General features: G+C 34.2%; 2 protein-coding genes across 5 annotated transcripts in view; both read left to right on the top strand.

The window, feature by feature from the left end:
• The window catches only part of GALNTL6 (polypeptide N-acetylgalactosaminyltransferase like 6), a 1,208,379-nt gene that overhangs the window by 163,137 nt on the left and 1,018,670 nt on the right, over nt 1–26,572 (top strand). The window lies entirely within an intron of this gene.
• LOC121027258 (BCL2/adenovirus E1B 19 kDa protein-interacting protein 3-like) lies at nt 15,004–16,613 on the top strand. The gene is given in 2 exon segments (XM_040470509.1): nt 15,004–15,754; nt 15,757–16,613. Coding segments are annotated over 2 exon segments (711 nt in total). The 5' UTR covers nt 15,004–15,348; the 3' UTR covers nt 16,062–16,613.

Below are 26,572 nucleotides of genomic sequence, written 5' to 3'. Positions count from 1 at the left end.
TATTTTTGCCATACACATATTTATAGAACATAAAATATATCAAATGATAATAATTTGTTGTTAGGAGTTTATGCTATAAGTTAGTAATATTATATCCTTCTCTCTCACCTTCAACATTCTAAGTATTTTCTCTTCCATGAGTGATTGTTTCTCTTTGGTTAGTTTTGAAATAATGATATAAAATGTCAACACAGTTTCTGAAAATACGCACTATTTCAATACAATCTCCTTTAGTAAATGATCTCCAGCAAATGATTTCTACATTTGGCATATGTCACATATGAGAAGAAATTCAATTTCAGAATCATATGGAAAGTAGTTTTCCAACAGTATGGCAGACTAGGAAACCATTCATTTTAAAATAAATAAAAATACCAAATTATATGTTAGAAGTATTTGTCTTAACTGGCAGACCACACACACACACACACACATACACACACATGCATGTGTATGTATGTATATTCTATAATATATATTATGTATTTACATATGTGTGTACATATACATATACATATACATATACATATACATAGTCTGCTAATTCCCATAAGAAAGTGAGAGCAAATATCCAGAAAAGTGACCAGTGAGTGCAGACAAACATGGAGTCGAGTTGTCTGCTTATTCTTGATGAACTTGATTTTTCAGTCTGGTGGCTTTGAAGAAATTAGGATTCTGCACAGTAGCCAGGCTCTGTCAATCACAGTACAAAAGACCTACTTCCAAAGGGTTACATCATTAGTTTACCTTTAAGATAAATTAATAAAACAATAAATTTTTCATACAGATGACAAGGAATAATGCCTGTTCTTAATCTTGGCTCTTAATTGAATGGTCCCCAAACACTCAATTTAGAAATTCGTGTTTTAGTGTTTCAAGCTAGGGGAAGAAATTAAAAAAAATCCTCTCTGAAGCAAAGCAACTATAATACAGACCTCAAAAATTTCTGACAGATAAACTTTTATTATGCTTAATAATGAAAAGAAAACCACAAAAGGCATGAGAATGCAAAGCACACTTCAGGAGAGGAGGTCAAAGGTGAGAGGTAGAAGTTATATTGAGACTGGAAACAATCCCAGATCTTGGAATTCTTGGGTAAAATCACAATGTAAATAGGTTAATACACCTATCGAATAAAGGGAGGCATGAAAAGCAACAGTAAGTAAAAATATAAAAATGGCATCAAAATGTTTAAAAATGAATGAATATTACAATGAATAGTTTAAATAGGTGATATAAAATAGCTAGAGAGAGATTACATAAAATGAAATACAAATCTAAAGAAATTACCTGAAGTGTGGAAACACAAGTAGAATACATGAAAGAGAGGCTAAGAGATATCAGGTGTAAGAAGGAAAAATACAGAAAGGAGAGTTGGCAATATTGTAAGAGGTAAGTAACACAAGACAAGAATCTACAGTTTCAGAATAAATTGCAAGTTCCATAAAAATAATGAAATCCACTGTTACCATCAGAGTTGCAGAGAAGAATAGTAAAGATCTGAAGAACAGTGAGAAAGAAAATACTATTTGCAAATAAACAGCAATCACACTGATTGCTGATTTCACATTATTAAAAATGAGGAGCCAGAATTTTTTGGAATACCACCCTCATCATAAATTTGTTAATAACTTAGAATTGTATATTTACCCAAAATTCTTTGAAGGATAAATTCAAGATAAAGTAATTTCCAAAAAAACCCCAAAATATCAGAGAAATAGGAGAACGTCACTGTTAAAATTTATGAAGAAAATACTTATCGAAATAGGAAGAAGTCTGATTCATAAAGAAGAATAGTGGGCAAAGAAACTGATGAACATGTGTTAAGAAGGAAGTAACTATAAATTATTGATCATAATTTCTGAAATACTAAACACAATGGTGGGTGATCAAAATCGAGTCATTGTAAGGAGAACATAATATATTAGTTATTTTAGACTTGCTGAGATGATTGTGTATATTAATATTTCTAAGACACATTAAGTGATGGAAAGAGTATATATATTTTCAAATGAATAGAAGGAATAAAATGGAAAAAATGAAGAAAAATCCAAAAGACTCAAGAAAGAAGAAAATGGGAGTAACCTAGAAAAATCAGGAGAAATGGAAAGCATAAAACAAAGTTATAGCAACATATACAAACCATCAGTCTACTTCTTAACTGTACCTGGAATAATCCAGTGAAGAAATGGGCAGAAGACATAAATAGACACTTCTCTAAAGAAGACATCCAGATGGCCAACAGGCACTCGCTCCTCATCAGGGAAATACAAATCAAAACCACACTCAGATACCACCTCACATCAGTCAGAATGGCTAAAATGAACAAATCAGGAGACTATAGATACTGGTGAGAATGTGGAGAAACAGGAACCCTCTTGCACTGTTGGTGGGAATGCAAAATGGTGCAGCCGCTCTGGAAAACAGTGTGGAGATTCCTCAAAAAATTAAAAATAGATCTACCCTATGACCCAGCAATAGCACTGCTAGGAATTGACCCAAGGGATACAGGAGTGCTGATGCATAGGGGCACTTGTACCCCAATGTTTATAGCAGCACTTTCAACAATAGCCAAATTATGGAAAGAGCCTAAATGTCCATCCACTGATGAATGGATAAAGAAATTTTGGTTTATATACACAATGGAATACTGATTGGCAATGAGAACGAATGAAATCTGGCCTTTTGTAGCAATGTGGATGGAACTGGAGAGCGTTATGCTAAGTGAAATAAGTCATACAGAGAAAGACAGATACCGTATGTTTTCACTCCTATATGCATCCTGAGAAACTTAACAGAAGACCATGGGGGAAGGGAAGAAAAAAAAAAAGGTTAGAAAGGGAGGGAGCAAAACATAAGAAACTCTTAAAAACTGAGAACAAACTGAGGGTTGACGGGGGGTGGAAGGGAACGAGGGTGGGTGATGGGTATTGAGGAGGGCACCTTTTGGGATGAGCACTGGGTGTTGTATGGAAACCAATTTGACAATAAATTTCATATAAAAAATTATAAAAAATAAAAATAACTTCTTTTAAAAATACTCTATGTTAAGAGACAGATTGTCATATTAGATTTAAAAACATAATAGGTATATGCTATTTATAACTAAACAAGTAACAATTGAAAAAAGTGCTATAAATATTAATTTTTGACAAATAGACATAAGGATAAAAAGATTTACTATAAATACTAAAGCTTACTCCTTAATGATATAGCTGTAAGCTAGCTACAGATATATGTGCTGTCATATGCCATGCAATATACAATATAATAAAATAATTCCAATTATGTTATCAGTATTGACAATTATTAGGAGATATAACTATGTTGATAAATCCAACCATAAAATGGGAGATTTTAACAAATAACTCAGCAACTGAGAGATCATAAAATGTAAAGACTAGTAAAGATCTAAAATGCTGAAAAAAATAATCATTTTGATATATAGTAAACATAAGTAGAGCATTTTACACACACAAACTCATAATATGCAATAATATGAACTTTTTTTTTCTTTTCAACTTTTTATTTAAATTTTAGTTACTTAACATACAGTTGCATACAGTGGATTATTGTTTTCAAGATTAGAATTCAGTGATTCGTCACCCATATACAACATGCAGTCCAATAATATGGACATTTTTTAAACTTTACCTTACATTAAGCAATGAATGCTAAATTCAAACTTTCAAGTGGGTAGCATCTTTTAGAATACATTCAGTAATGAAAGTAGAATTAGAGGTCTGTGGGAAAATTTTTGTTGAAACTGTTGACACTTTTGGATTATTACATGGTCAAGGAAGAAATTGTACTAAACATCAAAATAATAATAATAATGTATTTTTAAAATTCACACCAAAACTTGAAGGATAAAATGAAAGCAATAATTGAGGCTAGTTTATAGCTTTAAATGCTTATATAAGTAATTAAGACATTAGTGAGCAATGTGCTTAAATAGCTATGTACTCAAACTAGAAAAAAAAATAAAATGGAAGAATTTGGGGAAACAGTTAATAAATATAAGAGTAGCAATTAATGAAACAGAAAATAAATCGTAACAGACTTTACGTAAAGCCTATTCTTTGAACTAAAGCAAATAGTTTTTTTTTTAATTTTGTAAAATTTATCAAGTAAAAGTGTTGCAATGGGGACAAGACTTGATCAAGTTGGTGCAATGGTGCAGAAATATCAATGATAGTAAAATGATATTGGAACACACATATACTGATAAATTTAAAGACAGTTAACAGGTACAGGTGTCAGAAGGTAGCAGAGGGTTAGTAAAGTATCCTCCAGACTCAGAAGTAATGTTTAGGTTGGTGGACAAATGATCCAAATACTACACAGCTATTCTCCCTGAAGTCTGGAACTTAATCCATAGATTTTTATACAGTAAGGGAAGGTACAGAGGTCATTGTGAGGTCAAAGGGTTTAACATTTAACAGATTTTGTGAAGAGGGACTTGAGGGGGCAGTAGTGGAAGAAACCACGTTACCTCTACTAGTTATCTAAACAACTTTAGGGAAGGTCAGAATATGCCTTCCTGCATTCTGTCCAGGCATACATTAACCTCCAAGGGTCCTGGTTCTAGTAGCCCCAAAGGAGGTCATTTCAGGGACACGAACAAGATGGAGGGTCAAAGATGGAGTCAGTGTTGTCAAATCTTACAACAGATAATTTTTTTAATCTATCACTGCCTAAAATTTCTAAAAAGAGATTGAAAATAGGAATTGCCTCATAGCCATAAGATAAATGGAATCATACATCCAAAATTTTCCACAAATGACTGTTTTACAAATTATTCCAAAGATTCAAGCAACAGATGCTCCCTTCTTAGTCAAATTCTTCTAGAGAATAGGAGAAAAGAGAAACATTCTCCAAGTTATTTTATAATTTTAGTAGTATATCCTCCCACTAATGTGAGACAGGTTCAATACGTGAAAAGAAAATTATTAACCAGTATCAGTTGTGAAATCAAATGTAAAAATAAAATTATATTTAAAAATGTTTCTGTATTCAGCAATGTGTAAAAAATGTAGTACTTCACAATCAAGTTCAGTTTTCCAGTAATGCTAAATTTGTTTAAATTTGAAACAATTCGGGACAGCTGGGTGGCTCAGTTGGCTAAGCATCCAACTCTTGATTTCAGCTCAGGTCATGATCTCATGGTTCATGAGTTCGAGCCCCATGTCAGGCTGGTGCTGACATTGTGGTGCCTGCTTGGGATTGTCTTTCTCTCACTCTCTCTGCCCCTCCACCACTCATGCTTGTGCTTGCTCACTCTCTCTCAAAAGTAAGCAAAAAAAAAAAAAAACCACTTTAAAAAATTAAAAAATAGAACAATACATTTATATTGAAGCAGTGAAGCCACATGATCATATCAGTGAACAACTACAAAAAAATCACTTAGTAAATTTCAAAACCCATTATAATAATAGCTTTTTCAAAAAAATAAAAACATAAGATAACTTTCTTAATCTGTTAGAGCATAATTATTAAATCTGCAATGAGTATCTTAAAATCTAAACATAAAAAAAAATTCTCCTTTTTATAACCTTGATGCGTGATATAGCCACTTTTTTCAAAATTTTGTACTTTTGCATTATAGCCATCTAACTTTAAAAATAAATATATATATATACATATATATACATATATATATATATATATATATATATACATATATATATCTTGAATAGAAAGGAAAACTGTCACTGTTCGTTAAAGATATAATTGTAGGGAAAAAACAAATTCTCTATATGAATTACTAGAATTAGTAAGACTATTGAGCAAGGTAACTATATTTAAATCACAGCACTAAACAAAAAGTTAACTTTTTAGAAATTTACTGTATATAATGAAAATAAAACATAAGATAACTAGGAACCAAATTATTCAAAGAGGTACAAGACCATTTTTGTTGAAAACTATAATACTTTACTGAAAGATAATGAGGAAAAAAAGAGCTACAACATTTATTCGTGGGTAGGTACACTCCACATGTTCAGCTCCACTAAATAGATCTATATATTGTATATAATCCTAATCAAAATTCCAATGGATTGTGTGTTTGTGTGTGTGTGTGTGTGTGTGTGTGTGTGTGTGTGTGTGTAGGAATAAAGGGTCAAGAAAAGCCAAGATACAGAAAAAGGAAAAATAGTAGGAGTGGAATGGTTTGCCTCAGAGATTTTAAGACTTACTGTGAAACCATAATCTTTCAATTCACATGATATTGGCTGAGGAGTAGAAAAACAGATCAAAAGAACGAATAATCAGCTAGGAAACATACCCTCTGCTGTGTTGAAAATTCACTTATCAAAGTTGGCACTGAAAATAGGTGAGAAAAAGGATGAACCAACCATTCAATAAACCATTCTGGGCTTTTGGTTATCCACAAGGAAATTTATCTTCACCTCACAGTATATATTAAAAACATTTCAAGGAAATTACAGGCCTAAATATGAAAATTTGAATCTCTAGAAGAAATTTACTTTGGTTTTGGAAAGAATTTATTATATATAAAATGAACAGTCATATATTATATTAGAATCGTTACATCAAAAAGTATAACATATGAGGAGAAAATACAAGCCAACAATTCTGAGGATGGATTTTCAACACAACTGATAAAGAATTAATATCAAGACTAAACTTAAAAAGTTCTACAGATCACTGAGAAATAGACAACACAAAACAATAGAATGAAAAGTATGAGGAGTTATTTCTAAGAAAAAGAAACAGAAATGGACAATAATCATGAGAAGATACTCAACACCACTAACAAATGGTGAACACCTGGATGGCTCAGTTGGTTAAGTGTTCAACTTTAGCTCAGGTCATGATCTCATGGTTCGGTTCATGAGTTTGAGAACCGAATTGGATCTCTGCTGTCAGCACAAAACCCATTCCATCTCCTCTGTCTCCCTCTCACTTTACCCACCCCTCTCTCTCTCGTAAAAGTAAATATTAAAAAAATAAATTAAAAAAAACACAAATGGAGGAGAAAACAGAAATACATTTTAGCAATCATTAAATTGGAAAAATATATCGTACAATACCAGGGGTTTCTGGTGTATATGTAAATGATATAACGGTATCCCCACAAAACTAGTAAAGTTGGTGATGTGCAAATTTTATGAACCAGAAAATCCCCTCTTAAATATAATGTGAACAATAGCATACACATTAAAAAAATAAGAACATAAAGTTAATGGAAAAATATGTGGACTCTGTGAATGGTGTTCTGACATTTTCTATTCAACTGTATTTTAAAAATTCTATTCCTGACTCACTGAAGTAATTCTATGCCACTAAAAAGTTGTTATCTGTGGGTTGAGATATATATTCCTAGAGCAACTTTTGCACTGTATAATAGGAAAAGTGAAGAAGAAATTTCACAGAAACATTTTTCTAATATATAAAGAGTACTGGTCCTGATGCCTACTTGTTAAGGAAGTGAGTAATGATTTGTGGTATATATTCACACAACAAACTATTTTGTAGCAACAAAAACAAATGGACTTTAGTTCACAGAGGTCTTATTGAGCAAATACTACAAATTTAATTTATGTAAAATTAAGCAATACCAGAGAGACAGACAGACAGACATAGATCATGCGTAAGTTTGTATGTGTATGTGGAAGGATGTTTGTTTGTTTGTTTGTTTATGTGGAAGAATGTTTAAAAGCCAATGAATAAAAAACAGATAACCCACGTTAATTGTGTCCTGGGAGATTGAAAGGAATGGGGATGCAATGGTGGAAGGACAAACAGGGTCTTCAGAATTATAGGCAATGTTTGATTCCTTAAACTGGGGTTAGATATGAATTGATTGTTTCATTTTTATTCATTATGTGTTACATATGCATTCTTTTGAATATAAATAATTATTTAAAATTTAAAAACAGTCTGTACAGAATTCTCATCATTTTTGAAAGTTTTCACTGAAATATGAAGAAGTGCAGAAATATGCCCATAGTTTAACTGTACAAATAATGAATTTTCACCATCTGAAGAACATCTAGATCACAAAACACATCTCTAAAACCCAATGGTACTTTGTTGTTCACTCTCCCTCCTGGGCACAGCCTCCCCTGCAAAAGGTGACCCTTCCCCTTCTAACAGCATAGACTTGTTTTGTATGATTTTAAGCTTGACAGATTCCACCAAATTACATGTAGGATTATATATTACTGAAAATGGTGTGTGTGTGTGTGTGTGTGTATATTATATATTTTAATTTTATGTTCTACCTGTTTTCTGCTTTAATTACTATCTGTACATTGACCTTATATTCATTGACCTTGGTAAATTCACTCATTAATTCTAATACAGCATCTCTAATATTTTGGATTTTTCATAAACAATCGCATTGTCCACAATTATGATAGTTTTATTTCCTGCTTTTCAGTCCTTCAGTCTTTTCTTCCCTTGCTTTACTGTGCAGGTGTGAACTTTCAGTATAAAGTTGACTAGCAGTAGTGATAGTGGGTATCTAATCTCATTGCCAGTCTCAGAAGGATTTTTTAAAGGCATTTTTACTTTTAGTCTTCCATAGTCTCTAGCATATTGAGGAAATTACTCCTTATTCCTAATTTTTATTCCTATTTGTGGTCTATTGGTAGTTCTTTCCATCTTAATATATATTCTATTTTATCAAATTATTTTTCCACAGCTAACAATATGACATAATTTTTTCTCCTTTTTTTCTGTTAATGTAGTAAGATATATTGATTTATTTTTAAATGTTGAATCAACCTTGCATTCCTATAATATGTCCTATTAGCTATTAAGTATTCCTTGATTTGTATACAGTTAGATTCTCTTTGCTATCATTTTATGATTTATGCATCTGTGTTCATGATAGAGATTGGTGTGTACTTTTCTCTTTTAATGTCTTTGTTAGGATTTGAGTTCTTAAAATATGCTATTGCATGTTCCCTTTTATCTTATTCTCTGAAAAATTTTATTTAAGATTATTTTTTTCCTTAAATATTTGGAGGAATTAACCACAAAATCAAATGGGATTGAAGGGATATTGTGTGTGTGTGTGTGTGTGTGTGTGTGTGTGTGTGTGTGTGTGTGTGTGTAAAGATATATAATAATAGATCAACTGTTTTATTGGATGTAAAAGTTTCAGGTTTATAACTCTTCTACCCTCAGCTTGATGGGTTTTTTTTTTTTGCTTTGTTTTGTTTGTTTTACTAATTTTTCTATTTCATCCCAATTTTTGTCAAATTTATTAGTATTTATAACACCCTCATAATATCTTTTAATATTTTTGAAAATTCTTTAAGTGGATATTGAAGCTTAGTTGGCAGTTGTTTTCTTTCAGTTTTAAATGCTATTTCATTGATTTCTGCTGTCCATCATTTTTATGAGACATCAACTCTCAGTCTTCTTGCTATACCAGTGAAGGTAATACTTTTTGTCTTTTTTGTCTTCTTAAAAATTTTCCCTTTGTCTCCAGTTTTCAGAAATTTTATCATAATAGTTGATTACACCGCTGTCTCACACACTACACATCATCTCTGTGTTGATGCTGACCACAGCAACCGTGGAAGACAGTTTTTTTTTTTTTTTTTTGGCAGCAGTGGGTGTTGTCCAGCATTTTACCTCCTTCCAGTGTTTGGCAAATGTTTCTCTTTGGTGGAAGGTTAAGTTCCATCTTTCACTGAATTTAACAAAATCACATACTCACTTTGTTTGCATCTTTGCAACTAAATTGTGAGCACTTGACTCAGGCTTGAACCATACTAAATGTTTAATAAAGAAGTAGGTAAAGAAGCATAAGCAGCAATAGGTGGCAGTGATAGATGTTGGAGCAACAGACAGTTCCAGAAGCTGCTGTGGTTGTGTTGCTGTGGCTACCCAAGCACAGTTCTGGCTTGGGATGTTGTTTCTAGCTGTGGAATTCCTGAACTATAGTTCTCACTGACTCTGTTAGCTTCTCATCTTAATTTTATACTTCATTTTTTGCATAAGTCAGCTAGATTTGTTTTCCGTTAGTTGAAACTAAAACATATCTTGTACTTCATCTCTGACATCTTCTCTCACATCCATAATCAGTCTGTCATCAAATTCTATTTCGGATACATTTTCCAGAAAAATCTTGAATTTTTTCCCCTGCTCATTGCAAAACAGTTAAATCTTTTGCGTGGGCCATTGAGTAATGCTTCCTGACAGAACCTACAATCCACTCACGTGAAATCCAGCAGTTATTTCTATTTAGATGTCACACTTAAAACCTTCTAATACTTTTACATTGACATTAGGAGAAAATCCATGTCTATGGATTGAAGTTCTTCTAAGATGTAGAATTTACTGACTCCGGAGCTTCACGAACTCTAACCTCTAAAGGACTCACTCTGCTTTAATCATCATGGCTTTTGTTAGGTCTTTAAATACAATAGGCATCTTCCTGCCTCTTGGCCCAAGGTTCTTTGCAAATGATGGTCCACTGCCTGGAGTGTTCTCTCTCTTATTTCGGTATGTACCCAACACTGGCTCATATTTTAGGTTATTGCCAAAAACAGTTTCCTCAGGAAAGACTTCTCAAAGGAGATAAAAGCCTCACTGGCTTGATAAAGTCTGCCCTATAATGTCTGTAATCCCAAGATTTAGTGTAGTCACAGACATATAGGAAGTCAATGAACATTAGGTGAATTAATAAATGAGTGAATAGTGAAATGCACTATTGTTTTTACAATGTGGGTTCTCCCACAACATTTTTGGTCAAACAGTTGCAATGTTTATATCAAATTTATGTACTCCAATCTGGAAAAGTTTAAAACCTAAGGAAATGTGATTCATCCTGGTCCATGATGAAGACTATGCTCTGCATTTTAGTAACTAAAATTTATTGACTCCAACCTTGCTGGTGACAACTGTGAAAAAGGAAGAAGCAGAAATGTGAAAAGAAGCTGTCAACTTGGTTACAAATTTGGATGAATATGTGTTTACTTTTCTAATTTCCTAAAGTCTAACCAGAAAGCTCATCTGATTATCAAAATATCTCTGCATTTCTTTTAAAATTAATTAGGAATTATTACTTATAAATTTGCATTTTCCCCAGTTTTATTGAGTTGTAGTTAACAGCTCAAAATTGGATGTATTTAAAACATACAACTTGATAATTTCATATACACATACATTTCAAAATATCACGTGCAAGCTTATTAACATATCAACTATCTTCTTACATAGCTATCTGTTTCTTTCTTTCCTTTTTTGTGGTGATAACACTCAAGATCTAATCTCTTAGAAAATTTCAAGTATACAATACAACATTGCTAACTATTGTCACATCATTGTACATTTGATATTCAGAAAGTATTCATCTTACATAACTGAATCTTTGTAATCCTTAACCTACATCATCCTGTTAACCCCTCCCTCCAATCCCTGGAAACCACCATTATACTCTCTGTTTCTATGAGTTTTACTATTTTCAAGATATTTTTTTAAGTTTTTATTTATTATTTGAGAGAGAGAGTGTGAGCAGGGTAGGGTTAGAAAGAGAGTGAGAGAGAGAGAATCCCAAGCAGGCTCCATACTGTCAGCACAGAGCCCAAAATGGGCTTTTGTCTCATGAATGTGAGATCATGACCTTACCCAAAATCAAGAGTTGGATGCTTAACTGACAGCCACCCACATGCCCTGAGTTTTACTATTTTAGATTACACACATAAGTGAGATTATGCAAATTTATCTTAATCTCTGTCTGCCTTGTCTTTTCTTTCATCAGCTGAGCTTGAAGTGGACTTTCTGACTCATGGAAAGTCAACTGTTATATAGCAGGCCCACAGTCAGTTCTCTCCTTTAGAGAGGGTGAAATGCCTTTGGGAAAGAAAGTAGTATCTTAGTCAGATATCCTTGTAAGCATACTAACATAATTGGCAAAAACCAATGGCATTTTCCAATGGGAATCTTTACATATGATATGTTTTTAGCTGGATGAACTTAGTTGCATTGGACTGTTTATGCTTATCAAACCAGGTGTTTATTGAAATGAAGTATAAAAAGTTGAATGTTCTATGATCCAAAAAACACCTGTAAGTAATATGATGCATGAGTTTGTCTTAAATACATGGAAAATATCTTCTGAAAACCAAGCTAACTCTTTTAGATTGGTATCCTTTTAGAACATACATTGAAAGTTAATTTTTATACATAAGAGATATTGTATTTCTTAATGTGTATCAAGAAATACATTTAAAAAAATAAGGAAATAGTGTGTGTGTGGGGGGGGTTCATGATGGTGGCAGAATAGGAGGACCCTAGGCTCATCTAGGGTCCTATGAATACAGCTAGATAATGATCACATCATCCTAAGGATCCCAGAAATCAACCTGAAGATGTACAGAACAAACTCTGCAACTAAATGGAGAGAAGGGGCCACATCTAAGAATATAAGAAGTGCAGAGACATGGTTTAGGGGAGAAGAGATTCCTGGGTACTTCGGAGGAGAAACGCCGTGGTTGCAGAGAAAAGCAAAAGAGAGGAACATGTAGGAGAATGCACAAAGAGAACCTTTCCTGAAAGCCCTTGGCTTGGAAGATAAGAGGGGCTGAATTTTATGAGTTGTTGCAACCTGTGAGGCTTAATGCCTAGAGTTTTAAAAGTCCGTGGGCTTGGCTGGGATAAAGCCTGGAGGGCATTGCTCTGTTCCTGGAGAAAAGGCAGGCAAACAACTCCAAGGTTGACAGTGTGGAAACAGTGATCTGAAGAAAGCCGAGGGCACACACTCACTCTTCTTTGAGGGCTTCCCTGAGAGGCAGCATTCACAGAGATGCCTCTCCAGGACAAAGGAGCTGGCAAGTGCCTTTTCTATTCCCCACCCCTCAGCATAAACACAGAGGCACCTGCAGGGAACAGCATACCACTGACACTGGACACTGCCTAACTTCTTTAAACCAAGCCCCACCCCACTGTGCTCTGGCAGGATTGCCCTTCTCAGTCAAGTTCGTCTCCGTTCCAGTGCAGCAGGCCACTCCCCTAGAAGACCAGCAAAGCTCATGCCCACACCACATCTCCTGACCAGAGAAGTCTGCAGGGCCTCAGTTCTGGTGGAGTTGACGTCAGCTCCCATTTAACAAGCTGACCACTGCATACCTAGTTAAAACCCACCATGTTCAGGACAGGGACCAAACACTGCCCACAGTAGGCAAGGAAACCTTCCGTGGATGGCTTTCCTGAAGGATTAACAACCGTAACGCAACGGCAGAGTGCATGCAGTACACACCGGAGACACTCCATGAAGTGCCAGACCCGGGGCTCTACGTGGCCTCTTCTTTATAAGAACATTACTTTCAGGAGCAGAAGACATAACAGGCTTTTCTAGCACACAAAAGTCAGAGACTTAGACAAAATGCCAAGATATAAGAATTTATCCCAAATGGAAGAACTAGTTAAGTATGGTCAAAGATATAAGCAAAATAGATATAAGTAACATGCCTGGTGGAGAATGTAAACAATCAAAAGGATACTACTCACTGGTCTTGAGAAAAGAACAGGAGACATCAGTGAGACCCTTACTGCAGAGATAAAAGGGTTACAAAAGAATCAATCAGAGATGAAGAATGCAGTAAAACAGGATTGGAAACAGGCTTAATGCAATGAATAACAGACTGGAAGAAGCAGAGGAATGAATTATTGGCATAGAAGACAAAATAATGGAAAATAATGAAGCTGAACAAAAGAAAGAAGAATTATGGGATATAATGATAGACTTACGGAACTCAATGACTGTCAAATGTTGTAACACTCATAGGAGTCCCTGCAGAAGAGAGAAAAATGTCAGAAACTTTATTTCAAGAAATAATAGCAGAAAACATCCTGAATTTGGGGAGGAAACAGACACCCAAATCTAGGAGGCACAGAGAACTCCCATAACAAGCAGGGTAACACCAGACATAATGTAATTAAATTTACAAAATATAATGATAAAGAAAAAAATCTTAAAAGCAAAAAGACAAAAGTAGTCCTTAATTTACAAGGGAAAATCCATAAGGCCAGCTCGAGGTTTTTCAACAGAAACTTGGCAAGCCAGAAATCAGTGGCATGGAATAGCAATACTTACATCAAACAAATGAGACTTTAAAACAAATACTGTAAAAAGAGACAAAGAATGGCATTATGTGCTCATAAGTGGGACAATCCAACAAGAAGATATAATTATAAATATTTATGCATCCAACATGGAAGCACTCAAATATATAAAACAATTAATAAAAACACAAAATAACTAATTGATAATAACACAATAATATTAGGGGACTTTAATATCCCATTTACATCAATGGACAAGTCATCTAAACAGAAAATAAACAAGGAAACAATGTCTTTGAATGACACAGTGGACCAGATGGACTTAACAGATATATTCAGAACATTCTATCCTAAAATAGTAGAGTACACAGTCTTTTCAAGTGTTCACGAGACATTCTCCAGAATAGATCACATATCAAGTCACAAATCAACAAATATAAAAAGATTGAAGTCATACCATGCATCGTTTCTGACCACAAGGCTATGAAACTAGAAGTCAATCACAAGAAAAAATTTGGAAAGACTATAAATACATGGTGGTTAAACAACATACTACTAGACAATGAATGGGTCAACCAAATCAAAGAAAAATTTAAAAAATACACGGAAACAAATGAAAATGAAAAACAATGGTACAAAACATTTGGGATGCAGCAAAAGCAGTTACAAGATGGAAGTATACAGCAATATAGGCCTATCTCATGAAACAAGAAAAATCTCAAACAACCTAACTTTACACCTAAAAGAGCTAGAAAAAAATTAAAAAATGAAGCCTAAAGCCAGAAGAAGGAAGGAAACAATAAATATTAGAGCAGAAATAAATGATATAGAGACTAAAAAACAGTGCAACAGATCAATGATACCAGGAGCTGGTTCTTTGGAAAAAAAAAACAAACAAACAAACCCAAAACATAAAATTGATAAACCTCTAGCCAGACTAATCAAAAAGAAAAAAGAAAGTACCCAAGTAAATAAAATTATAAATGAGAAAGGAGAAATAACAACAAACACCACAGAAATAGAAATAGTTATAAGAGAATATTATGAATAACCATATACCAAAAAATTGGGTAACCTGTAAGACAGAGAGCAAATTGAGGGTTGCTGCAGGGGAGGGTATGGGTGGGAAGATAGGTAAAATGGGTGATGGCAATTAAGGAGGACACTTTTGGGGATGAACACTGGGTGTCATGTGTAAGACATGAATCATTGGGTCCTACTCCTGAAGCCAAGACTACACTGTATGCTAAGGAACTTGAATATAAATAAAATTTAAAAACATAATTTAAAAAAAGAGAAATGGACTGGCCCAAGAACCAGAGATGGTCTTGCTGCCACCACAGGTCTTTCAGCCACCTGACAATGTCATCTCATTTAGTAGAGAGGCCACCACTCCCTCACAACAACAACTGCGAGGAAGGTGAACAGCCTTTGCCCCTGACAGCTGGCCTCAAAAGTTCCTGGTTAGAACTCCCTATGAACAGCAGCAATGGCAATGATAATGGCAATGAGAAAAATAGGGGGCTAGAACATGTACCTTCCTCATCTTCTGTCTGCAGTGGAGACATGGAAAAGGCTCTTTTGCATGCACAACATGAATCAGGACAGAGTAGTTCAAGAGCCAGTTCTCACTGTGACAGCCCTTCCCCACAAGAGGATGGGCAGATTATGTTTGGTGTGCAGATATACGCCAGTAGGGCCCATAACTCTCAGAAGAAAAGGTTGCAGAAGAAGAGAAAGAAGCTGATCCTTTGAAGAAAAGTGTAGACTGGGTGTCCAGCTGGTTCAGTAGACCTGAAAACATTCCACCTAAGGAGTTCCACTTCAGACACCCCAAATGTTCCATCGCTTTAAGCATGAGGAAAAGCGGGGCCATGAAGAAAGGGGGTATTTTCTCCACAGAATTTCTTGAAGTGTTCATTCCATCTTTCTTCCTCTCTCATGTTTTGGCTTTGGGGCTACACATCTATATAGGAAAGCGACTGAGCACACCTTCTGCCAGCACCTACTGAAGAAAAGAGAAACCCCTGGAAAAGCGTGTGACCTGTGAAGTGGTGTATTGTCACAGTAGTTTATTTGAACTTGTTACCATTGTAAGCATGACCCCACCTACCACCCTATTTTTGCATATCCAAGTTCCAGCAACTCTCAAATCCAGTATTTTATTCAAACTCTGTAGAAGCATTTTACTCACCTCATTCCCTTTTGGCCTGTAAGACATTTTAGAATTTCCTAACAGAATTTACTGTTATTTAAAAATTCCTAACAGAATTTACTGTTATAGAAACATTTTTAAAAAGAAAAGGGCTTCTTTTCCACAAATGTCACCGGCAGATTATAATTTTGTCAACAATGCTCTCATCTGATTTTAGTGCCACTAGACTTAGACCTGCATCATTTGTGGTATAAATTTTACTCTTGCAAGATAACTATCATCTCTCTTTTCAAATGAAATCAGGTTGATGTGACAGCTTAGTTGTTTTATTTTTTTTCAAGACAAAGGCAAGCTTCAATAAGCTTGAATTTATAGTTATTAAAAAAGAAAAAAAATCAACCAAGACACAAGGAAAAAATATCCTGGGCAATAATTTTAAACAAACAAAAACAACCAAAAAGACATGGACAAATTCCTAGAAACATATAAACTACCAAAACAGTGACAGAAGAAATAGAAAACTAGAACAGACCAATAACCAGCAAAGAAATTAAATCAGTAATCAAAAACTCCCAACAACCAAAAGTCCAGAGCCAAATGTCTTCACAGCAAAATTCTACCAAATATTTAAAGAAAATTTAATAACTATTCTTCTAAAACTATTCCAAAAAATAGAAAAGAAGTAAAACTTCCAAATTTATTCTATGAAGCCAGTGTCATCCTACTACCAAAACTAGACAAAAATTCTACTAAAAAAGAGAACTACAGGCCAATATCCCTGATGAATGTAGATGCAAAAAATTTTAAGTTTTACTAGCAAACTAAATCCAACAATACTTTAAAAAAATTCACCACGATCAAGTGGGATTTATTCCTAGTTTGCAAGGGTAGTTCAACATTCGCAATTGAATTAACACGACACACCAGATTAATAAAAGCAAGGATGGGGTGCCTGGGTGTCTCAGTTGGTTAAGTGTCTGACTCTTGACCTCAGCTCAGGTCTTGATCTCAGGGTTGTGAGTTGTGCTCGACACTGGGTGTGAAGCCTACTTAAAAAAATGTAAGAATAAGAACCATATGATCATTTCAATAGATGCAGGAAAGTATTTGACAATAAGAACATCCATTCATGATAAAAATCCTCAACAAGTTGGGTTTAGAGGAAACATACCTCAACATAATAAAGGCCACATGTGAAAACCCACAGCTAATATGCTCAATAGGGAAAGCCTGAGATCTTTTTCTTTATGGTGAGGAACAAGACAGGGTTGTGTCTACTCTTACCACCGTTATTTAACTTAGTACTGGATGTCCTAGCTGCAGCAATCAGACAGAAAAAATGGATGATAGATAGATAGATAGATAGATAGATAGATAGATAGATAGATAATAGATAGAATCCAAATCAGCAAGGAAGAAGTAAAATTTTCACTCTTTACAGATTACATGGTACTCTATATAGAAAACCTGAAAGATTCCATAAAAAAAACCTGCCATAATTGATAAATTCAGTACTGTTGTAGGATACAAAATCAACAAACAGAAATCTGTTGCATTTCTACACACCAATAATGAAGCAGCAGAAATAAAAATTAAAATATCAATCCCGTTTACAGTTGCACCAAAAACAGTAAGACACCTAGGAATAAACCTAACCACAGAAGTAAAAAACCTTTACTATGAAAACTATTAAATACTAATGAAAGAAATTGAAGATGACAGAAATGGAATAGCATTCCATGTTAATGGATCAAAAAAGTAAATATTATTAAATTGTCTATGCTGCCCAAAGCAATCTACACATTTAATACAGTCCATTTAAAAATACCACCTGCATTTGTCATTGAGCTAGAACAAACAATCCTAAAATTTGTATGGAAACACAAAAGACCCCAAATAGCAAAAGCAACGTTGAAAAAGAAAAGCAAAGCTGGAGGCATCACAATTCCAGATTTCAAGATATATTATAAAGCTGTAGTGATCAAGACAGTATGGTGCTGGCACAAAATACAGAACAGAAAAGAAACAGAAAAGAAAATCCAGACCTTCAGTTTTCATCTATTTTTCGTAGTTGAAGTTGTACAAGAACAGAAAGTGAAATAATTCCATTATCTTTTTCCTTGTCTCTTATTTCTTCTTACCCTCCTTATGAGAAGTTCAAGTGAAAACCATTTTGTATGTAAAGGAGACCAGCACAGATTTTATGTAGGTGTCTGTCTTTCGTAGTTAGAACCTTCTAAACTGTAGCCTCTGTTTTTGAATTTGGTTATTCATTACAGCACTGCCTACAATGTCAAAGAAGCAAAATTAGAATCAATCTATATATATATTTAAATGGGGGTTATGGGAAGGAAAACCAGAAGAGCTTTTCAATGAACAAATTTAAGTGAACTGCTTCTGTTTGAAAACAAAACAGTTACTAAAAATTGAAAACTCAGAGAAATGAATCTTTTTTATATTTTAAGATGGAAAAAGACAATGTTGTATAACAGCAGGATTTTTAGAACCTCATCAGAAGGTAAATAACAGAGCGTCTCAGAAACTGGGACATGTGTTGAAGTTTTGTGAGAGACAGGACACCTAGAGTGTAGATGCATTGAACTGGCAGTGCTAATCCAGTGGCTTTTGTCCCTTCCATTTTCAATAAAGAAATTATTAGGAGAAGGAAAATTGGGAAATACAATCAAGGATGTGTCTCGCTTTAATACTATGCCAGTCTTCACAAAATGATAGTATATTAACTTTGGGAAAGGTCTTAGGCATCATAAAAACTAAAACTCTCATTTTATCATGATATAAGTGTGCAGTATATCCAAGGCATAGTAAATAATGTAGTTAAGTGTACATTCAGGTCATAGGACTTCATGTTCATGGAGTAGTAATTTACACATCTGTACATTTATATTTATACTGAGATTATACAAAAGATCTGAACCTTTTCTGTTTATTTTAGAGAGAAGAAAGAGTGTGGGAGGGGAAGACAGAGTCCCAAGGAGGTTCTGTGCTGTCAGCACAAAGCCCAATGTGGGTTCAAACTCATGAAATGTGAGATCATGACCTGAGCCCATAACAAGAGTCAGAAGCTTAAGGGACTGAGCCACCCAGGCACCCCAAGGTCTGAACCTTTCTTGTTTACATTTCCAGAGTACCAACAAAAACTTGGCAATTTAAATAGCAGCAGTTTGCTTAGTCCCAAAAGGAAAATAGGTTGAAGAAAAAAATGGTGTGGACGGGGTAAATGGTTTACCTAGACACAGTTAACTTTAAAGTGTGAAGTCATTTTTAAAATAATTATTTATTGTCTATATAAATATAGGGTTAAAGATATCATCTCAGTTAGTCCTGAGGAATCATGGCAAGCTAACTATAACTTCCTGTAAGTCATTACTTACTTTAACAGAAATTTGTTTTCATCATGATGAGCCAGCTTTAACACCAATGAAATGCAACAGTCCATATTCACAGAAGGACATGCAATTCAACAGTATTTGTTGGGAGAATGTCCTCCATGGATTTCTTGTATTTCTGCACACCTTGAGAGCAGAGGCACCGAATGCCCTTGTCCTGGGCTATCTTTGCAAAGACGTACAGCAAATAGCCTAGGAAGGTAGAGATATCTTGGATGCCCATTCCAATATAATAAAAATAATATCTCCTTCCAAGGCAAAGGTAAGCAAGTTTTTGCCCATTCTAAGAGTCAGGTTTCCTAATCTTGGGTTTCCCCTTTTGTGATGTAACCCACTGCATATTCTGGTATTTTTTTCACCTGATACTTTCCTTATCATCTAGTCAGAATTTGGGCTCAAGTAACAAGCAGAAATGATATATAATAATCTTGCCTCCTTCCCAGAGGCAGCTCGTATAAAATGACTGACTAATGAAGGGATACTAATGCTCAACTCAAAATTGGGACGGCTCTGAAGGCCATCCCAATTTCAGACTTTGCCACTAGTTTTGGTGATGTTTTGTTGTGATTGCAAAGCAATCCTCCTTTTCATCCTCTTTCTCATTAATAAACTTCCTGAAAGTAGATCTTAGTGTAAATCTGTTTCCTGGATAGTCCAACCAACAACAGTTATCATTGTGTGTAGAATCTTATCTTCTTGAGAAAGGGCCTGTCTCTTCCTTATTTATTTGTTGTTTTTGTTGTTGTTATTATATCTATATCAGGTATCCCAATAATAGGTGTTCACTAAGTACATGATTGAACTCATGGAATGGAGAATTTCACCTTGCATTTTTATTGTTAGCATCCAAGAAAAAATGTAGAATATTATACTAGGAGCATCCTCCTAACCAAGTATTGAATATGAGGTGATAAATATATTTTAGAATCCAGAATCAATTACAAAAAAACCCTATTATTCAAAAGAAGAGTCAAAGGGATAGTACCATTTGAATTTCATCTAGAAAAAGTTGACTGATTACTAACAAATCTCGTCTTTCCTAGCTAAAAGGAAATAAGATTTACTTGTCTAACATAAATTAAGAGAAGGTAATGCAGAAATAAATTCAGAGAAAGGAAGGGAAAATGTTTGTTCACCATCACTTTTACTTATATGAATGAGATGGTTTAAACAGCAAAACTGAGGGTAGCATTTATACATATAAAGCGAAATAAGAATGGTTCCAATATTTCCTATTGGTCAGGAGTAGCGTAAGTTTCCTTTTAAAAAGCAATCTTGAAAAATTACTCTTGGAATTTTAAGAAATTTAAAAACAATAGCTTAGCCTAAGATACCCCAAAATGCTCCAAGAAAACAGATGTTTTGGCAATAATTTACCAGTAGGAATTGAAAAATAAGCTAAGAATACAGTAAATAGCTAATCATAGCAAAAACTCTAAGTATATTCCAACAATAACCACCACCTACCTACTGATATTTTCTCATTACTCTTTCAAGCACCAGGAAGCTTTAGATAACTGATGCTATATTGTAAAAAGTGTTTTCACTTTGATAAAAAGCTACTAGATTATAAACAACTGTGTGCTCTTGGGCGTATTGAATGTTTGTTGAATGTCAACAGGTGTACTTACTTCTTTTTTGGGTTTCACAGTAAATGATGGATCATGGCCTTCCATTAAAGAGAAACCTTAATCTTTCAGTTTATATATCATCTATTTTCCCAGCTGAGTCTTTCAGTCATTGGCTCTTAACATCCAGAAAACAGCTTTGTGAATCTGATGTATGTTTTTTTTTTTTTTCCCCTCTCAGTGTTCTTTTTCCAGATACATTTTTTTTCTCTTGAAATGTCATCCCTAGAGAAAACATTTTGGAAAAAAAAGTCATAGTTATTTGAAATGGTTATTATCTAATTATTATCCTGTTCATTTTATATCTATTTTATTATTTGATACTGATTTATTAATTGGTGATATTGTATGACTGTACTCACATTTTCATGTATTTATTTTATAATATGAAAACAAAAATAATATTTAAGTTTGAAAAAAACTTCTTCTCTCCTAATGTGATATTCCTTTTTTGTGGCATCTAAAATTTTTGGATTTGCTTTTTTTTCCTATTGTAAGTAGCAAAAGTATAGCATAAAAGCATGATGCCAGTAGCAAAATGAGACCCTTAAGTACTCTAAACAAGTGTATGATACTTGGTCCTTTGCTGTTTTTTTTTTTTTTCACTGTTTCTCATTGTAGGTGCTGTTGGAATTATAGTTGTGTGAACTCTTAGTTGTGCAGAATATCTCAACAAGTTCTAGGGTGTTAGCATCCTGAGTCCTAGGCAGTACATGTCTGAAGCATCCCCTAGTCATTATGACAACTCGAAGTGTCTTCCACATAATTCTAGTTACCTCCCAGGGGAATAGCACTGCCCCCATTTTCTTACTCTGCTTCTGCTTCTAATTTTTATTACTAGTTATAGCAAAGGTAGTATAGCAGTTTCTTCTGTTTATTGTGTTCCCCTCAACTTTCCACTCTTACCGTTCTAAACAAGTTAATGCTTTTAAAGGACAGAGCTCCTGTGCGCGAAATCTTTCACTGGTATCTGTATGAATTTTCTAGGGCTGTTACAACAAATTAGCACAGACTTGGTGGATTAACACAATACTAATCAATCCTCTCATAATTCTGGATTCCAGAAATATAAAACTGAGGATTTGTCAGGGCCAGTTCCTTCTGGACGCTCTAAGGGAAAAACTGCTCTGTACCTTTCTCCTACTTTTTCATGAGTGACAACAATCCTTGGCACTCCTTGGCTTATAGACACATCACTCCAATCTCTGCCTCTGTCTTCACAACACCTTCTCTGTGTTTCTTTGTGTTCTTCTCTGTCTCTTATAAGGACACTCTCACTAGATTTAGTATCCACCCTAATCCAGTATGCTGTCATCTTGTTCGTCACATTAATTACACCTGCAAAGACCTTCTATTCAAATAAGGTCACATTCTGAAGTTCCAGAAGGGCTTTAATTTGGGGAGACATCAGTCAATTATAACACTTACTGTTTTTAAGTTGAAGTCCACATTTCTCATCATGGTTTAGGAGGCCCGACATGATCAGGAACTGCTTTGCTTTTCCAGACTTTTGTCTTCCCAATCTCTGCTCTTAGTGGACTCTGAGTTCTGGTGAGACTTATTTTAGTTACAGTGTTCCTCTTCTGGAACTGAGGTCTCAGAGTAAAAATCATTTTCTTAATGATTCTGTAAGACTGTTTAGAGCAATCGTCCCTCTGTTACATTTCCACAGTGCATATCCCCATAGCATGCTCATTGCTGGGCATATGTCAAACACTAGAATATAACAGCAAATGAACTGGATTTGAGTCCACAAGATTCATGGCAAAAATATATATCTCCATGTGTCTATAGACCATTACATATGTACTGTGCAAATTAGCTAATTAACTGATTAATATTAGTTTTAGTTGTCCTTCTTAAATGGCATGGAAAGTTTTCACCAATTTATTTGTACATGATTATGAAGAGCAGTTGCTGTAATAATTCTATATTGAAATACTTGTTTGGTGCCTTTACTATTGATTTCGAATGTCTTTTTGGGGAACATTTTATTTATACAGAATTAGCACTCTATCTTCAAGAATTGCCCATAAAAATTAGACCTACTATGGACTAACATTGTCCTTACCTTACAAATATTAATCCTGCTTAAAATAAGCTTTAACCCTATAAAATTAAATAGCTTCAAACATCAGCTATATTTGCAGCCACCTTTACGAAGCAGTGGAAATTGACTAATCCAACTTGGATTTGGATGTAAATTTAGAAACAGGTTTTTGTTTAACCCAAAATATTTCTATTTCCAAAGAATCGCCTCAAATCCCCAGATCAAACCTCGGAATAGCCAGAATATTTGAAGATCCTATAAATGAGAAAAACTAGAGAGAAATTCGAAGTTAGAGTGATACTTAGTGTAAATTTAAATTTGACTTTTTCTATCAGGATGATGCTTATATTTTAGGCTCAGTCCAGCATTTTGTGAAAAGTTGTCCTTAATGAGATATCAGAAATACATGCTTTGTATTTTAGTGATGACATCACAGAGATTTAAAGGACTACTGATGATGGATCTCTGAATACACTTAAGGGTTCACTTAAATAATACATATTTTAGAGATCTAGGTGCTATGAGCATAGTGTTTTTTAATATTTATTGGGTGAATTTTATATCAGTATTCAAGATGAAAGTTTTATTTACAATTTTGTTTTAGTTAAAAGAAGGTAAAAATGTGTGCTTTTCTGGTTTTGATCTTAAGAAATTGATTGAGTCCATTGCTATATATTTTGAATGAGCTAGTCCAGCTTTTACATATTTGACAGTTGTTCAGAATACGCTTATAAATAGAAGTATTAAAACAACTTTAATGTGTGTTGGGTTAATTTGAATCCAGTAAGAATTGTAGAAAGGAACACAAAGTGTACAATAAATTCTATTTTTTGTACAAGGAATAAATACATTCCTTGTATTTCCTGACATGTCTTTCTTTGGAGGAGAGAAGAGGGCTGCCATAATAAAGTACCAAAGACTGGAGAGCTTAAAACAAAAGAAATGTGTCCTCTCACAGTTCTAGAGGTTACAGGTCTAAAATAAAAATGATGACAGGGCCAAACCTGTAGAGAAATATCCTTCTCTGACTCTTCCAGCTTCTGGTGGGCCCAGAGTTTCCTTGGTTTGCGGCAGCATATTTCTAATTTTATCTCCATTCTCACATGGCCATCATTCCCAGTGGCAGTGTCCAAATTTTCCTCTTTTATGAGGACACCAGTCACATTGGATGGAGGTCCACTTTAGTCCTCTAGAATGATCTCATCTTAACCTAATTATATCTGCAAAGACCCTATTTCCAAATAAGGACACATTCACAGGTAGCAGGGGTTAGAATTTCACCATATCTTGTAACCAGGTGATGGGAGGGCATGGTCAACCCAGGACAGGATGTAAGGCAAAGCAGTTATAACAATTTTAGTGCTTCTGCTTTAATTAGTTATTTTAGGTGCTCAATAAATACTAATAATAATAGCTATTATTATTACTAATATATTACTAACATTATTACTATTATTACTAATAGCTATTATTATTACTAACATTATTATTACTAATATTGTTACATATAGTGCACTTATAATGTACCAGGCTCTGGTTTAAATGCATTGCAAATATTGGGGTGCTTGGGTGGCTCAGTTTAAGTTGGTTTAGTGTCCAACTTCAGCTCAGGTCGTGATCTCACAGTTTGTGGGTCCGAGCCCTGTGTCAGGCTCTGTGCTGACAAGTTGGAGCCTGGAGCCTGCTTTGGATTCTCTGTTTCCCTCTCTCTCTGCTCCTCCCCCACACATGCTCTATCTCTCTTTCCCTCAAAAATAAACATTTAAAAAAATTTAAATGCATCATAAATATTAACTTATTTATTACACTTAAATGAGAATCCATGAGTCTTACCCCAAACTGATAATATATTGATGAGCAATTTCTGTTTGAGAGTTTCAGGAGACATTCTTAAAATTAGACATTTTACCTTTGTAATTTTATCCTTTTTTTTTTTTTTTAATTATGTCCTTCATCCTAAAAATCTTTAATGCCTATCAAGTTTTGGCTTGCAAAAAATACTGGTAGTTTACAAATTTCTCATTAGGTTTATTTAAACTTTTTTTGTTTGTTCATTATTAGAGATTGAACCAGTTCCAGATACCATTACCAATGAAACTAGGCCTGCCATAGCAGCTGAAGGCAACCATTTATTACATACACTTCATTTAAGTCTCTTATTAATGGTGACATCTGTTTAAGTCTTAATTACCACATTACCACAACTGGTCCCTTGTCACATTTCCCCTAATTCACTATAGCATAAACACAAAAGTGAAAAATACACTCCAAGGTAATTATAAGGTTGTTTAGAAACATATCAAGAATAATTTGCTGTATCTTAGACACATGCTAGTTATTTCTGAAAAATTTTTTTGCCTTTTGACAAAAAATTTAAAACACTGAATTATAAAAAGTCTTTCAATTTTACTCAGAAAACTAAAAGTATGTATTAATACCCAATTGTGGGAAATGATTTAAATGTACTTTTAGGTAATGTAATTAATAAGATATTTTCCTTACCATGTGTTAGAGATAAATAACATTTTGAATTTTGTAACATCCTAAGGAAAGAATAAAAAGTTATTAATTTTTGTAATAATTATTCACTCATCATTTTCAGTATCAATACATTTCTACAAAATATTATTTTAATAGTGACTTCCTCAGTAATGCTTCCTTAATGGTAATTAGATAGTGTCATTAATAGTCTTTTACTGCAAGCTTGCTGTATGTATTTTCGTAGGCTTTATAATATCATATGAGTTTATTAATACCAATGACATTTTCTTAGTGACTAGATTGTTTATATTCTATGGAAATGGAATACTGAGTGGGAAATTCCAGTAGCAATCACTGATTCTATCTGTAACATGCAGTGATAATAACAAATAATGTGCTTAAACTATTCAATTTATTTTTTTCTCAATAAGCCTGTAGGTATTATTATTATCTTCTTTTTTTAAACTTATGTATGTAGGTATGTATTTATGTAGAGTGCATGCATGAGCAGAAGAGGGGCAGAGAGAGAGGGAGAGAGAGAAAATCCCCAGCAGGCTCTGCATTGTTAGCCTGATGCAGAGCTCAAACTCAGAAACTGTGAGATTATGACCTGAGCCAAAACCAAGAGTTGGAAGCTCAACTGACCAATCCACCCAAGCACCCCATACTGTTACCTTCTTGGAGGCAATGAGACTCTATACGTAATTTTCTAAGTCATACCACATGTAGGTGGTGGAGCTGGGATAACACCCAGGATATCTGATCCCAGGATATATCCTCTTAAGTATTGTGCTATCCTGTA

Source organism: Herpailurus yagouaroundi, unplaced genomic scaffold, assembly GCF_014898765.1.
Source record: "Herpailurus yagouaroundi ecotype Mexico unplaced genomic scaffold, PumYag 28, whole genome shotgun sequence".
NCBI classification, from domain to species: Eukaryota; Metazoa; Chordata; class Mammalia; order Carnivora; family Felidae; genus Herpailurus; species Herpailurus yagouaroundi.
This window is presented reverse-complemented; position numbering and strand designations above follow the sequence as displayed.